This window comes from Scylla paramamosain, chromosome 39 (genome assembly GCF_035594125.1).
Source record: "Scylla paramamosain isolate STU-SP2022 chromosome 39, ASM3559412v1, whole genome shotgun sequence".
Classification (NCBI taxonomy): domain Eukaryota; kingdom Metazoa; phylum Arthropoda; class Malacostraca; order Decapoda; family Portunidae; genus Scylla; species Scylla paramamosain.
This window is the reverse complement of record NC_087189.1, coordinates 7,385,042-7,401,922: the sequence shown is the minus strand read 5'-3', so window position 1 is coordinate 7,401,922 and position 16,881 is coordinate 7,385,042. Positions and strand designations below refer to the sequence as shown.

General features: G+C 46.3%; 1 protein-coding gene and 1 pseudogene across 1 annotated transcript; both read left to right on the top strand.

The window, feature by feature from the left end:
• The first annotated feature begins 6,224 nt into the window (after positions 1–6,224).
• On the top strand, positions 6,225–7,100 carry LOC135092003 (uncharacterized). The gene has a single exon (XM_063990114.1). The coding sequence runs from the start codon at positions 6,225–6,227 to the stop codon at positions 7,098–7,100; it is 876 nt and encodes a 291-aa protein (XP_063846184.1).
• Positions 7,101–12,986: 5,886 nt separating this feature from the next.
• LOC135092002 (uncharacterized) lies at positions 12,987–15,854 on the top strand (annotated as a pseudogene).
• The last annotated feature ends 1,027 nt before the right edge of the window (positions 15,855–16,881 follow it).

Genomic DNA, 16,881 nt, shown 5'->3' with positions numbered 1-16,881 from the left:
CTTACATAATTCTTGTAAAATTTGCTTTCCAGTCAGTATGAGAGGTGACACTAGACCTAATGGATCATATATAGAGCTCACTGTTGACAGAATGCCTCTCCTGGTGAGTGGCTTGTCTTTCAGCTTTATTCTAAATTGAAATGTGTCAGATTCTATGCACCACTCAACTCCCAAAGTTCTTTCTATAGGCAGTGTGTCTTCATTCTTACTAAAATCCAAACTTTTAATTCCATCTGCTCTCTCATGAGGAGAAATTGCAGCTAATACAGCTTTGTTGTTTGACAAGAACTTATGAAGGTTAAAACCTCCCTTGTAACATAATTCTTTGCTCTGCTGAATAAGAGTGACAACTTCATCCATTGTAGCTACTGACTTCAAACCATCATCAACATAAAAGTTGTTTCTTACAAACTTGGCTGCATCAGATCCACACCCGTAGTCATCTGCAGCTTTCTTAAGAGCAAAGTTGGCTACACTTGGAGATGAAGTAGCTCCAAACAGGTGAGCTGTCATCCTGTATTCAGCTATCTCATTATTAAGGTTACCATTTTCCCACCAAAGGAATCTTAACATGTCTCTGTGTTCTGGGTTGACCTTCACTTGATGGTACATTGCTTCTATATCACATACAAGTGCAATGCTTTCTTGCCTAAACCTACACAACACTCCAATAAGTTTGTTGGTAAGGTCTGGGCCTTGTAACAGGTGACTGTTTAATGACTGGTTCCTGTAGTTTGCACTACAGTCAAATACAACTCTTAACTTCTTTGGCTTTCTCGGATGATAGACTCCATGATGTGGAATGTACCAGACCTTACCATCATTCCTAACTAAATCCTTTGTCGGTACAACCTCTGCATAACCTTTTGTAATCATATCATCCATGAACACTTTGTAATCACCTTTGTGTTGATTATCCTTCTCAAGTTTAGCTCTTAACTTCTTGAGTCTCTGCTCTGCTAATAGTTTGTTGTTTGGAAGCTTGACGTTATCATCTTTAAGAGGAAGGGGCAACTCATAATGGCCATCCTTCAGCTGATGTACTCCTTCTTTCATCTTACTCATAAACCTTTTATCTTCATATGATAATGGAGTGTCAACTGACTTTCTATCACTGAAGTCAAGTTCAAACATATCTCTCACTTGAGAAGGATTAATCATCTCTTTGGTTTTAGTAGGAACCACTAAGAAATTAACCCTCTTTTCTTCATTGATTTCTACTTCTTGTGTCACTGTTCTGTAGACTACCACTGTATCCTCCTTGAATGAATGGAGTGAGATTTTACCTTGAATGGGGTGAGATTTTACCTGAGGTTCACTAAATATTTGTCCATCTACTTCATTTGTCATCAATTCATTATCTCTATTGCAAGAAGAAGGTTTCTGTGGGTCATGGAATGTAACATATTTGTGAGGCATGGCATTGTCACTTTGTTGATTTGCAATTGCTTGTGCTTTCATTTCATTTTGTGACTCTATGTATTGTTGAAGATAACTTTGCTTCTCTACACTTTCATCATTACCTGGAAGCATTTTTACTTCTTCTTCAACTAAGCTAAGAGCATTAAGTTCTGCACTAGCAACTGCTAAATCTCTCTCTTTCTTTTTCTTTGCAAACATTGCCTGGTCTCTTGCTAACATAACTTCTGCATCTGCTTTTGTCTTAGCTAACATAACTTCTGCCTCTGCTTTTGTCTTAGCTAACCTAACTTCTGCCTCTTCTAAATTATCATGATATTCCATTTCCTTTCTAAGTCTGGCTACCTTTGCTGCTACTTCTTGCTTTCTTTGTGCTGCTGATGAACGTGATGAAGTAGATGAGACTCTAGAATGTCTAGACCGTTTGCTAGAACAAATTGATCCTCTCTCATTCTTTAACTCCTTTCTTTTACATTCTATACTTTCTAATATTTCATGGTGAACTTGTTGATTGTGTTCCAGCTCTTCATTTAGCTCCTCTGACCTTTCTGGCTCTAGTTCCACCAGCTTTGTGTATTTCACATAATACTGATGAAATGCCTCTATTACTTCACTTGACATGGGCTCTAATTCAAAGGGGCTAATTGCAATTTTTAATCCTTTCTTAATTTTGCTGGTAACACTGCTCCATTTACGCTTACAGGACTCTGCTCTTCCTTTGGTTACACTGACTTGATATTCTCTTCCTTTATCGGTTGGCACTCGCTCCCTGACACTAACTTCTTCAATACAAGTTTGATCCCTGTCCACTTGCTCACCCTCACCTTCCCTAAGGCCATCTACGGCATTAATTTCCTCAGTATCAGACATATCTAACAACTTAATTGTGTCAATACTGAGACACTGAAAGAGCAATTTAAAATTACCACTCTTAATATTAGCTAATTGTGGGTAATTTTCACTTAGGCTACTCAATTCAGTGTACATACATACTATTATACTTTCTTGCCTGTGACCATGGGTTCTACAAAATGGTGGCGAGGCACGGTGGGTAGAAGGGAGTGGTTGTTGTCAAGAGTAGAGCTGACCCCGGGGCCTCAGAGGTCAACCTTTAGGCTTATGTCAGCGTCCCCTCGTCCTGTGACTCACTCTTGCTACGGTTTTACATGGAGCCAATTTCTTGCTTGTAGGTCGAGTTCTTACTGTAGCCGCACCGGCTGGGCATCAATTGGCTCTCAGGTGATCTGTTTTACTGATCACACCCATCATCGTAGGGTTGAGGAAAGGCAGTTCTCTCTCTGACATTTATTGATGAGGTAGGCATGACCATAAGAACTGCAAACAAGTTCTCGGTCTCAATTTCTTACAAAATAACATTATACACTGATATTAAACACTTTCAACATATTACAATATTCATTAACAATACATGCAATTGACTTGGCACTATGACAATCAGTTTTTACTACAAAATTAAAGTATTTACCTCGGTCACCATCCTGCCCGTCTTTGTCTGAGCGCGACTTGGCCGTGAGTGATGCCCGCAGGCCACTAGCAGGTTAACCCCACACTACCAACAAGTGAGCATCGGCTTCGGTGCTTAATATAGCATTAAATACTGATACTCACACATATTACACGTTTTCATGCAAATAGAAAACTATTGAACATTTCACTTATATATGCCGAGGAATAATCACATGATTTACATACGCTTTACACACAGTAACACTCTTTGACTACTTAACTTCCAAAGCAGATCACATTCTGACTCTACCCTTTGACAGAGATCTCCATTCTTGGAGACTTCAATGTTTACCACCAGCTTTGTCTTTCTTCTCCCTTTAGTGACCATCCTGGTGAACTAGACTTCAACTCTGCTATCTTCCATAACCTAGAGCAGTTGGTGCAACACCTACTCGTATTCCTGACCATATTCTTGACCTTTTCCTGACCTCAAATCCTTCTGCTTATGCTGTCACCCTCTCTTCTCCGTTGGGCTCTTTTGATCACAATCTCATATCTGTATCTTGTCCTATCGCTCCAAACCCTCCTCAGGATTCCCCTAAGCGAAGGTGCCTCTGCTGTTTTGCCTCTGCTAGTTTTGGGGACCTGAGGAGGTATTTTGGTGATTTTTCTTGGGATGACTATTGCTTCCATGTCAGAGACTCGTCTTTGTGTGCCAAGCGCATAACAGAGATGATAGTGTCTGGCATGGAGGCGTATATCCCTCACTTTTTTTCTCAACCTAAACCTTCCAAATCTTGGTTTAACACAGCTTGTTCTCGTGCTATACATGGTAGAGAGGTGGCCTACAAAAGGTACTTAAGCCTTCCATCACCAGAATCTCATGCACTTTGTATTTCTGCCAGGAACCATGCCAAGGCTGTTCTCTAGCTAAAACATCTTCTATGAAGTTAGGCGTTCTGAGACGTCTCCGCCAGTTTTTCTCACCCCCACAGCTGATAACTCTTTACAAGAGCCTTATCTGTCCATGTATGGAGTATGATTCACATGTGTGGGGGGGGGGCGGGTTTTACTCATACCGCTCTTTTAAACAGGGAATCAAAAGCTTTTAGTCTCATAAACTCCTTTCCTCTAATTGACTGTCTTCAGCCTTTCTCTCATCGCCGCAGTGTTGCATCTCTAGCTGTCTCCTACCGCTATTTTCATGGTAACTGGGGGGTTCTACTCATACCACTCTTTTAGACAGGGTGGAATCAAAAGCTTTTCGTCTCATCAACTCCCCTAACTGACTCTTCAGCCTCTCTCATCGCTGTAATGTTGCATCTCTAGCTGTCTTCTACCGCTATCTTCATGCTAACTGCTCTTCTGATCTTGCTAACTGCATGCTTCCCCTCCTTCCGCTGCCTCGCTGCACAAGACTTTCTTCTTTCTCTCACCCCTATTCTGTCCACCTCTCTAATGCAAGAGTTAACCAGTATCCTCAGTCATTCATGCCTTTTTCTGGTAAACTCTGGAACTCCCTGCCTGCTTCTGTATTTCCACCTTCCTATGACTTGAATTCCTTCAAGAGGGAGGTTTTAAGACACTTATCCTTCAATTTCTGACTACTGCTTTGGACCCTTTTCTGGGACTGGCATCTCAGTGGGCTTTATTTATTTATTTATTATTTTTTTTTATTGGATTTTTTTTTTGCTCTTGGCCAGTGTCCCTCCTACATAAAAAAAAAAAAAAAGGGCTATTGTCACTGAGAGATAGGTAGATATTTGAGAGTTGCCACTCAATCACCTAACTACAATTTCGTATTTTGTGATAATTTGTGTTGTACTACTCAACATACGCTAATTAAATTTGTATTAGTGTAATTTGTATTATTCAGCTACTAGTTTTCTTTTGGAAATTATGGCCTATATAGGATAGACTGCCTGAGTTATTGGGTGTTCTGCTTGGCGCAGGTGAACGCTGCTTGGCTCAAAACATAACAAGCGAGGTTTTTAGGCGGGATTTCAGAGTTCAGACCAACCGCCAACGAAGAAGAGTGTGGCTGTTTTGTTCACCATAACAATGACATTTCTTGACTTTGTGGACCTTGGCCTCATCCACCAAGATTTTCCCAAGCAACCCACACTGATTGCTGGCGCAGAAATGATGAACGGCAGTGTTAACAACATCCCAGAGCGTCCGAGAGCGATGCTTATACAGCCTCTAGAGGAGAACGTCCCACAGCTGGAGCAATGGCTACTGAGGCACTTCTCGTCGTCCACATTTAACACCGAGTGCCATCCGCTGCGTGTGATGCATGGCGCTCTCCACCACATTCACCTACAGGAGGGCGTGCAACCACATGCCTGCCACACACCGGCTACAGTCCCCAAGCACTGGGCGGCTGAGGTAAAGAGGCAACTGGATGAGGATGTCAGGCTCGGCGTCATCCGCCCCGTCCCGGCAGGTGTGGCAACGGAGTGGTGCACAAGGATGGTAGTGGTGGCAAAGAAATCTGGTAAATCGAGGAGAACCGTGGACTTTCAGAAGTTGAACTCTTGCTGCCTGCGGGAGACCCACCACACGCCTACACCATTCGACATGGTATCAGACGTCCCACCCCACTCCTTCAAGACTGTGGCGGACGCGCACTGGGGCTTCCATCAAGTCGAGGTCGACGAGGAGAGCGCCACTTAACCACGTTCATCACGCCGTGGGGACGGTACCAGTACTACCACACGCCGATGGGTCACTGCTCAGCCACCAATGCTTACACCAAGCGGTTCGATGACGCAATAAGTGACTTCCCCCGCAAGCACAAGTGTGTGGACGACACGCTCCTGTACAACGCCAGCATTGAGCAAGCATTCTGGCACACCTACGACTTCCTGGAGCGGTGTGCCAGAAGGGGCATCACGCTAAACCCTGAGAAGTTCGTATTCTGCCGGAGGGAGTGGAGTTTGTTGGATTCCACCTTGGATGGGAAGCCTACAAGCCCACCGAGGACCGTCTGTCAGCTATAAGACACTTTACTATGCCCAGCCAGCCCACCATCACCGATGTGAGGGATCTGTTTGGGTTCGTCAACCAGCTGGCGCCCTTCCTGGCCACTGCCCCCATCATGGAGCCGTTCAGGGACCTCCTGAAGAAGCCAACGGGGCGTAAAGTGTACTGGAATGAACAGCTACAGCAGAAGCTGGGCCAGGCGAAAGAAATCTGCACCGCACCAAATCGACCGCACCAGGCCTACGGCTGCCATCACCGACTGAAGCAAAGAAGGCATAGGGTTTGTCATCCTGCAACAGTATTGCTCCTGCGTGTCCCCCGAGGCTCCACTCTGCTGTAAGGGAGGCTGGCGCATGGCTCTGTGTGGCAGCCATCGCCAGACTCCAGCTGAACAAGGATATGCACTCACCGAAGGTGAGGCGCTGGAAGTGGCGTATTGCCTCCACAAGGCGCGGCTCTTTCTACAAGGCTGGCCTAATCTACTCCTGGTGACCGATCACCGTCCTCTGGTGGGCCTGTTAGGTGACAAAGCCCTCACGAATGTGGCAAATCCGCAGCTGTTTAGGCTGAAGGAGCGGACACTTCAGTTCAAGTTCACCATTCGCTACCTGCCGGGAAAGAAGAATTGTGCTGCAGACTTTCTGTCCAGATACCCGTCCATGAAGTCACCTAGTGTGCTGTATGAGGAACAGGATGAGGAGCTGGCAATGGCCATGGCCGTCGCCACGGTTGCAGCATTGGACCTTCAGGATAGTCTCACCTTCGATGAGGACATGGTGCTTCAAGCGTCGCAGGACGACCTAGTGTACCAGATACTGCTGGCTAAGGTGTTGGCTAGCGACTGGCACCCACAGAGGTCTGAGGAGTTGGCTTGCCTACGCCCCTTCTACAGCATCAGAGAGAGGTTGGGTGTATCGCGAGGCCTGGTGACGTACGCATTCGAGCAAAACCACCCACAGCTAGTGATTCCAGACCTCCTACGCAAGCAAGTAACAACCCACCTTCACGCAGGTCACCAAGGAATCGATTCCATGCTCAGGAGAGTACGACAAGCAGTATACTGGCTGGGCATTGAGGGCGATCTACGACACTACCGCGCCAGCTGCGACACCTGCAAGGCACATGCTCCCTCGCAGCCTCCCTCGCCTCTCCTCTTCACCCCGTCCCCGTCTACCCATTTCAACAGACTGTGGCGCACCTGTTTCAGCTGGAGGGGCACGATTACATAGTCTACGCTGACAGGCTCACTGGGTGGCTGGAAATCTTGCAACTACCTGAAGGCACAACTTAAGGTGAGATCAAGGATGTGCTGCGCCACCATTTCACCAGATGGGGTGCCCCTGAACAGCTCTCCATGGATGGTGGCACCAACCTGGGGAGTGAAGAGATGAAAAATTTCTTCCAGAAATTGGGGGTAAGTGTGCGGATGTCCTCGGCGCACTTCCCGCAGTCAAACGGCAGGGCGGAAGTGGCATTGAAGTTGGCAAAGAGGATAACACATGGCAACGTCGGAACAGATGGGAGCCTCAAGATCTCGCTCGCCCTACTCCAGTACCTCAACACGCCTCTAAGGGACATTAACAAATCACCTGCTCAGCTAGCAACGGACCGCCAACTACATGACGGAGTACCGACGGTCAGAAGAAAGCTTGAGGTGGACAAGTTTTTGGGGGGAACACTGCGGCGGTGGGAAGGTCAGATGGCCGATCACCACAGCAGAGTGCTGGCGACGCATGACAACAGGCTCTCCCGCACGCCTCTTGCTCCCGGCGACAGAGTGCTCGTCCAAGACCACCAGCAGGAGGTGGAACAGGGCAGGAATGATGGTGGAAGCAAGAGAACACAGGCAGTATCTTATCAGGCTCGATGGTAGCGGATGCATCTCCCTCAGGACGCGGCAACATCTGAGGCCAGCATCTCCGGCTGCCAGCATTGAAGACCCGCCCCCGCAGACAACCGCACTACCAACACCACCACCACCCTCCCCACCCGCTCAGATGCTGCGAGTTGATGGTGAAGATAGACGCACCAGATGGCCCCCGAGATGGCTGAAAGACTATATAATGTAAAGCGTGCAGAATGAGAACTATCAGTGCCATGTCGTGTCAAGGATGTACTGTTTGCATTCCCATGTATGGACCCAGTTCTTTTGTTACGTTGCATTTTTCAGTTTTGTATCAAATGTGTACTTTTGTTTGTACTCTCATGTATGGATCCAGTTCCTTTTGTTACTATATTCTCAGTTCTGCCTGTGTTACCAAAGAACACTGCCACGCATACGTTAGCCAGGGCTCTTAGTTAACGGGGGGTGGGGGGGCGGAGTTGTAAGACGGCGACCTCTGGCATCTGGAGGAGGCAGTAGACACCTGCCAAAACGATAATTACTCCCAGTGAGGTCTAAAGCACTGTTCAGGGGGTGCTGTGAACTTATCATTAAACCCAGCTGTGACCTCAATGAACGTTTCCCTTTGTGTCTCACAACACAAGGGGGCAGTCACAGCCTGCCCTCTAAAGACAACTCTCTTCCTCCACACAAAACTACTAGTACCTAATAACGCACACACCCTTCACTCAAAAATTTCAAAATCATCATGGCGACTCCAATACCAGCCTCTGAGTCCCCATCAGGGAGAGGATCATAAATGTCCCCAGGTCGGACTGCCTTTCTATCGACGACCCTAAGTGTCTTGACACCCCCCTCAACTTTTTCTTCATTCACTTCAGCAGCATTCGCGGTCTAAGATCTAATTTTCAGTTTGTAGAACACCACCTCTCCTCTTCTAAACCTCATCTTCTTTTCCTCACTGAAACTCAGGTGTCTGAGGCAACTGACAGTAGCCTCTTTTCTGTTCCCTCCTACTTTCTCTATCCTCATTTTCGATCCAAGACTGGATGCTGCGTTTATGTGCGCAATGACTTAACCTGCTTTCATGCCCACGCTCTTGAATCTTCTGAGTTTTCCACCATCTGGCTACGACTACATAGTCACTCTCAAATTAAATTTATCTGTGCTGTATACCTCTCACCTAACTCCTCTGACTATAAGAAATTCTTTGACTACTTAACTTCCAAAGTGGAGCACATTCTGACCCTCTTCCCTTTTGCAGAGATCTCCATTCTTGGAATTTAATGTTCACCACCAGCTTTGGCTTTCCTCTCCCTTCACTGACCATCCTGGTGAACTATCCTACAACTTTGCTATCTTCGACAACCTAGAGCAATTGGTGCAACACCCTACTTGTATTCCTGCTTATGCTGTCACCCTTTCTTCTCCGTTGGGCTCCTCCGATCACAATCTCATATCTGTATCTTGTCCTATCGCTCCAATCCCTCCTCAGGATCCCCCTAAGCGAATTTCCCTCTGGCGTTTTACCTCTGCTAGTTGGCGGACCTGAGGAGGTATTTTGCTGATTTTCCTTGGAATGACTACTGCTTCCGTGTCAGGGACCCATCTTTGTGTGCTGAGCGTGTAACAGAGGTGATAGTGTCTGGCATGGAGGCGTACATTCCTCACTCTTTTTCTCGTCCTAAACCTTCTAAACCTTGGTTTAACACAGCTTGTTCTCGTGCTATACATGATAGAGAGGTGGCCCACAAAAGGTACTTAAGCCTTCCATCACCAGAATCTCTTGCACTTTATAGTTCTGCCCGGAACCATGCCAAGTCTGTTCTCCAACTAGTCAAAAACTCCTTCATTAACAGAAAGTGTCAAAACCTTTCAAGATCTATCTCCCCTCGTGACTTCTGGCATCTAGCCAAAAATATCTCCAATAACTTTGCTTCATCTTTCCCTCCTCTATTTCAACCAGATGGCACCTCTGCTATCACATCTATTTCTAAAGCTGAACTCTTCTCTCAGACCTTTGCTAAAAACTCTACCTTGAACGATTCTGGGCTTGTTCCTCCCTCTCCTCCACCCTCTGACTACTTCATGCCACCTATTAAAATTCTTTGCAATGATGTTTTCCATGCCCTCACTGGCCTAAACCCTCGGAAAGCTTATGGACCTGATGGGGTCCCCCCTATTGTTCTCCGAAACTGTGCCTCCGTTCTTGCACCTTGCCTAGTCAAACTCTTTCAGCTCTGTCTGTCAACATCTACCTTTCCTTCTTGCTGGAAGTTTGCCTACATTCAACCTGCTCCTAAAAAGGGTGACCGTTCTATTCCCTCAAACTACCGTCCTATTGCTTTAATTTCCTGCCTATCTAAAGTTTTTGAATCTATCCTCAACAGGAAGATTCTTAAACATCTATAACTTCACAATCTTCTATCTGATCGCCATTATGGGTTCCGTCAAGGCCGCTCTACTGGTGATCTTCTGGCTTTCTTTACTGAGTCTTGGTCATCCTCTTATAGAGATTTTGGTGAAACTTTTGCTGTTGCCTTGGGCATATCGAAAGCTTTTGATAGAGTCTGGCACAAAGCTTTGATTTCCAAACTACCCTCCTATGGCTTCTATCCTTCTCTCTATAACTTCATCTCAAGTTTCCTTTCTGACTGTTCTATTGCTGCTGTGGTAGACGGTCACTGCTCTTCTAAATCTATTAACAGTGGTGTTCCTCAGGGTTCTGTCCTGTCACCTACTCTCTTATTATTCATTAATGATCTTCTAAACCAAACTTCTTGTCCTATCCACTCCTATGATGATGATACCACCCTGCACTTCTCACGTCTTTTCGTAGATGTCCAATCCTTCAGGAGGTAAACATTTCACGCAGGGAAGCCACAGAACGCTTGACTTCTGATCTTTCTAAAATTTCTGATTGGCGCAGAGCAAACTTGGTATTGTTCAATGCCTCAAAAACTCAATTCCTCCATCTATCAACTCGATACAACCTTCCAGACAACTATCCCCTCTTCTTCAATGACACTCAACTGTCCCCCTCTTCTACACTGAACATCCTTGGTCTGTCCTTTATTTATAATCTGAACTGGAAACTTCACATCTCATCTCTAGCTAAAACAGCTTCTATGAAGTTAGGTGTTCTGAGACGTCTCCACCAGTTTTTCTCACCCCCCCCCCAGCTGCTAACTCGGTGCAAGGGCCTTATCGTCCATGTATGCAGTATGCTTGACATGTCTGGGGGGGTTCCACTCATACTGCTCTTGTAGACAGGGTGGAATCAAAAGCTTTTCGTCTCATCAACTCCTCTCCTCTAACTGACTGTCTTCAGCCTCTCTCTCACTGCCGCTATGTTGCATGTCTAGCTGTCTTCTACCGCTATTTTCATGCTAACTGCTCTTTTCATCTTGCTAACTGCATGCTTCCTCTCCTCCCGCGGCCTCTCTGCACAAGACTTTCTTCTTTCTCTCATCCCTATTGTGTCCACCTCTCTAACGCAAGAGTTAACCAGTATTCTCAATCATTCATCCCTTTCTCTGGTAAACTCTGGAACTCCCTGCCTGCTTCTTTATTTCCACCTTCCTATGACTTGAATTCCTTCAAGAGGGAGGTTTCAAGACACTTATTCATCATTTTTCTACTACTGCTTTGACCCTTTTATGGGACTGGCATTTCAGTGGGTATTTTTTTTTAATGGATTTTTGTTGCTCTTGGCTCTTCCTAAATAAAAAAAAAAAAAAAAAATCAAAGAAACGCGGGAATCTCTGAGGGAACAGAGGCCCGTGTCCCACGCGCGCCGCCCGGCAGGCAGTTCCTGGGAAGCTGCTTTGCCAAGCAGTTGTACTGTATCTACCTTCATTCCTCAGTAAACCACAGTAAGACAGCCCTTGTGTTTCCTTGAGCACCTTATAGTATGGCTACTCAATTTTTTAAAATTTATTTATAGTCTTTTTTTGCTCAGGGCTATGCTAAAATTTACCTTTACAGATATGTGCTCCAATCTCCTTTGGTTAAAATATAGGAAATGTGAGTGGTCTAGTAAGGAAGCACTTTTTTCTGGCCTAAAAGTGATGCTTTTTATTAGGGAGGTAGTTATTTCCTTTGAAGGTAAATTGTTATTTAAAGCATCCTCCGATTTTAAGAACAAAGCAGTTTTGGGGAGTAAGTTTGATGCATTTTGAATTATCCGCTAATCGTTTCTCTTGTTAATCATTAGTTTTTTTTTTATTTCCATCCTCTTTTCCCCCTTTCACAAATGCGATTTTTGCCTCAAAATATATGCCCTGGAACTATAATATGAAGCCAGAGACTAATAAAAGCAAGCCTAATGTAATGATAACCAAACCCCACCTAACTAAATCTAACTTATCCTAATCTTATATGAATGTAACCTAACCTAACGTGACCTAAATCCCTAACTTTGTTGCTAGAGAATTAATTTGCAGATTAATGCAGAATGCATCAAAACTTACCAGAAGAAAAAGTTTCGTCCTTAAAATCAGAGGATGCTTTATATAGAAATAATACCCAGTAGAATAGGTTAGGTTAGGTCAGGTTAGGTTATGCTAGGTTAGCTTGGGTTAGGTCAGGTGATGCATTATTTTAGGAATTTTCCTTAGTTTTAGCTGTTGTAGGAATGTTTTCCCTATTATAGGAAAACTTCTCTGGATTTTAGGCCATGTTTTTATATTGCCTCCCCTCCAAAAAAAAAAAAAAATGCCTTTCCACCTGGTCCGCCCAAGTTTGTTGTGCATGAGGAAAGAAAAAAGGCGAATGGAGTGCGCATCTTTATATATACACCTAAGGGTAAATTTTATTTCTGAACTGCTCTCAGCATACTGGACATGCACCAACAGAATAGCCTATTGCAGAATGTTACCTGTTAATATAATACTCACATTGCACAGTAATATATGTAACTGCTATCTTAAGTATTTGTAATATTATGAACTGTAAAGTATCGTATTTGTGAATAACATTTGGGACAATTGGATGGGTCGTTGGTGGTGGTTATTAGGATTGCCATGTAGGCAGGAGTGACGTCAGCAACAGGGACAGCAGCGAGTGAATGGAGCGAGGCAAAGTGGTCCGCCTGGAGACGAGAACACATCAGACACTTCGCCACAACCACACCTGCCACCTGTTCGCTGCCTCGCTACCAGTACTCGTCCATAGCTGTGTTGTGATCCGTGTATTCCTTCTCTGTGTATCTTGTTAAGTAAAGAGAAAAAGCAAGATTTGTTTCCCTGCTGCCTCAAGCTATCTAGGCAGTATGGGGGATAAATTCGACTTGAAGCTGATCCCGGAGTTCGATGGCAGTGGTACGCAGGCTGTGGTGGAGTGGCTCGAGAAACTGGAACTGTTTTGCAAGCTTCGAGGTGTCGACGATGCAGGAGTATGATTCCACTACGCCTAACGGGAGGTGCGTTCGCCGTGTACTTACAGCTGACCGAGTCAGACAGGAAAAGACTGAAAAGATGAAGGAGGCGCTGCTGGCTGCATTTGCAGTGGACTCTTATGTGGCCTATAAACAGTTTGTGAGTCAAAAATTGCGCAGTGGGGAGTCGCCAGATGTGTATTTGGCTGAGCTTCGGTGCCTGGCGAATCTGTTTGGCGTAATAAGTGATAAAGTCCTTGCCTGCGCCTTTGTGGCCGGACTGCCGGAGGACGTCCGAGCTAGGTCACGCATGGAGGCTCTAGACTTGAAGCAGGTTCTGGCGCGGGCAAGGGCCGTCATCAGGGGCGACAGCCCCCTTGTGTCATTGTCATCAGAGGCGTGCCTTGGCGCCACAGCAGGCTAAGGCGCCGCCCCTCGTGTGGCTGCCATAAGTCAATGGTGTTATGTGTGTGGTGGCCCTAACGGGCACGGAGAGGGGGCATCAGCGCCAGCTTCCTCTCATGGCAGTCAGTGAGTGAGGAGCTACCAAGTGCTATGGTGAGTGTGGAGGGTGTCCGTCGTCGTGAACACCGGGTGTTCTCAAAGTATCGTCTATGTTTCGTGCTGCAGGGTATGGACGAAGGGTGCCGTCGACATGGTTACTGTGAGCGGGGAGAAGTGACAGTGCTAGGGAACAGGTGTCATACGCCTCCAGCCTAGCGGCAAGACTTCCATTAACATTTGTGTGTGTGTAACAACCGTGAAGCCCCTTGGTTTTATGGTAATTCTCGGCATGGATGGCATAACAGCCCTTGGAGGAGTTGTAGTCGATGCTCAGAATAGTGTTCGTTTTGGCATGGAAAAGCCAGAGATCTGTGTGGCTGCTAACACCGTGGTGGGAGTGGACGAACCTGATTTTAGTGCCACTTTGCCCAAATGTTGGACAGCAGCTTGGAAGTGGTCAGAGGGTAAGGAGCCTGATATCCTGCGGAATACAGTAGAGGCATACTCTGTGCCTCCTGAGGCAAGAGACCTATATGAAGAGGAGCTCCAAAAGTGGATAGAAGATGGATGGTTACTTCCGTACAACGAACATAAGTATGGCCTGGCTAAGGGCCTGATTCCTCTCATGGCCATTGTACAATGCAACAAGAAGTACGGCCTGTAATGGACTTCAGAGAGCTCAATGCTTACATCGATGCATTCACAGCAGACTCTGACATGTGCTCAGACAGATTGCAGGAGTGGCGGAGGCAAGGGGAGAATGTTTGTGTGATTGACCTTACCTTGCTAAGAGTTATTTCCAGATTAGAATTCACGACTCCCTGTGGCCATATCAGACTGTGAATTTTAAGGGCCAGAGGTTAATGCGACTGGGATTCAGCTTAAACTTTGCCTCATTGGTTATGAAAGCAGCACTCAACAGTGTTCTCTCACAAGATCCAATTGTTAGAAAAGGAACGTCAGCTTACATCAACGACATTCTTGTTAATGAAAACATTGTTGAGGCCAGTTGAGTAAAAGAACATCTCGATAAATTTGGGCTAACAAGCAAGCCATATGAGCGGCTTACTGATGGAGCACGAGTGTTGGGCCTGAGAGTCTGGGGGGAGCAGGGAGGCCTTGTGTGGAAGAGAGACGTCAAGCTGGACAACGTACCAAGTGAATTAACGAAGTGGGCTGTATTTTCATTGGAAAGATAGGATGAATTAATCGCCAATGAGGAAATAAGGATGTTTCTGGATGAGGTCGTAGTCGAAGTTAGGAAGAATGATCCTGTGAGAGGACCTTGGAGTGCCAGAGGTAATAAGGCCAGAGTGTGGGTGAATGCCAGTTCCCTTGCGCTTGGTGCTGCAGTAGAGATCAATGGCATCATCGTCGAAGACGCCAGCTGGTTATGCAAAAACGACTCAAGTCACATCAACGTGGCTGAGTTGGATACAATCATCAAAGGATTGAATCTCGCATTGGCCTGGAAGGTCAGAACGGTGGAATTGATGACAGACTGTTCTATGGTGTATCGATAGATCTCTGATGGCCTCTCCAGCAGAAGCAGGCTCAAGACCAAGGCTGCGAGCGAGATGCTCATTTAGAGGAGAGTTGGCATAATAATGTCACTGGTCAGGGAGTGTACCCTCAAGTTGTCAGTTACTCTCGTGTCTTCAATCAACAACAAGGCTGACAGTTTGACACGTGTGCCGCAGCGTTGGCTGAAAGTCCCTGATGCCTGACCCACAGACACGCAACTAGTGTGTTCAGCCATCATCACTGCACCACACAACAAGATTAAAGAGATACATCATGCAATAGGTCATCCAGGTGTGAAATGCATGCTTTGTCTTGTAAGGCGAGTTGACCCAGCAGTCACCAGGTGGTAGTTGCAAGCTGTCATTGCGAATTGTAAGGCATGCCAGTCTGTCGACCCAGCACCTATAAAGTGGTGGAAGGGGAGCCTGGATGTGGAAAGACTCTGGCAGAGTTGATATGGATATCACTCATTACGGTGGGCGGCCATACCTAACTCTTATCGACTATGGACCATCACAATTTTCTGTTTGGTGTCAACTGAGACTTCAGACCAGCGACTGCATCATCAAGCAGTTATAAGCAGTATTTTGTGATCATGGAGCCCCGGAAGAGTTGTTGATGGACAATGACACCGCTTTCCGCAGTAGGCTGTTTGCAGACTTTGCTGAGAGATGGGATGTGCATCTCCATTTCAAATGTGCGCATGTTCCATCAGGAAATGTCATAGTTGCATAATGCAAGAGTTAACCGAGGTGTGAGGCTGGATGACATAAACGTAAGATCTAGGTGGCCACCGCGGATGTGAGTGAAAAAACGTGAGTGGAAAACGAGATGTCATTGACGAGGACCACACCATCATGGGCGGTGAGGGTGTCAAATATGTGTCTTCCAATAGTGTTTGCAGGCTGACAGGACGAGAGCAAGGGGTGGTGGGCAGTGAAATCTCCTGCCACGATGCAAGGGTCGGTGGATGTCAGAGCAAAAAACATGTGACAAGTCAAGTATGGCGCCTGGCGGTCTGTAGATATTGTACAAATGTAGCGGGAAACTAGGTAAATGGAGGGTAACAGGAAGAACCTCAACACCGCTGCAAAATAACAGGAGAAGCGATGTGGGTGAAACGGAGGTGTTATTTAATGTAGATGGAGAGGCCTCATGTGCCTGGGATCCTTGGGCAGTGACATGCCACATACCCAGGAATCTTTATAGCCCAGGAGAGGAGGAGAAGAGTCTCCTGTAGGAGGAAAACATCAATGTTGTCAGTACTGGCAGCTTATATGATGGTGGCGATGCATTGACATTGACCATCCAGTGACGTTCCAGTGGCAAATGTAGAGGCCATTGGACGAGACTGGGATTAGTGGTTTGGGGGTGTGGTAGGCTGGGTGGTGGAGGTCTGAGCGCTGGCCGCCATTGGCGGTGTGAGGCTGGCAATGATTTTGTCGGTGATTTTCGTCACCACTGTCTGTAGAGCAGATGTGTTGACGGAATTGCCGTTGACCTGCGCAAACATGGCTGCCATGGACATGGTGAGCTCCTTCACGAAGGTGTGAAGCACATCTGCTGTTATGAGAAGAATGGCCGGAGGGAACTCTTGCTGTGGCGGTCTTGGTGGAGGAGTGGGACTGAGCATCGGTCTCACTGGGATGGGAAGAGTGGTATGGGAAAGTAGCAGAGGAAAGTCCTCCCGAGAGAGCAATTGCTGTGTTGGTGAAGGACAACGTTGGGTGCCCCACACAAACGTGCCTTTAGGAGCCGGAGC

Coding starts and splice junctions, on each gene's coding strand:
- LOC135092003 (XM_063990114.1), top strand. CDS start 6,225: ATGGCTCTGTGTGGCAGCCATCGCCAGACTCCAGCTGAACAAGGATAT.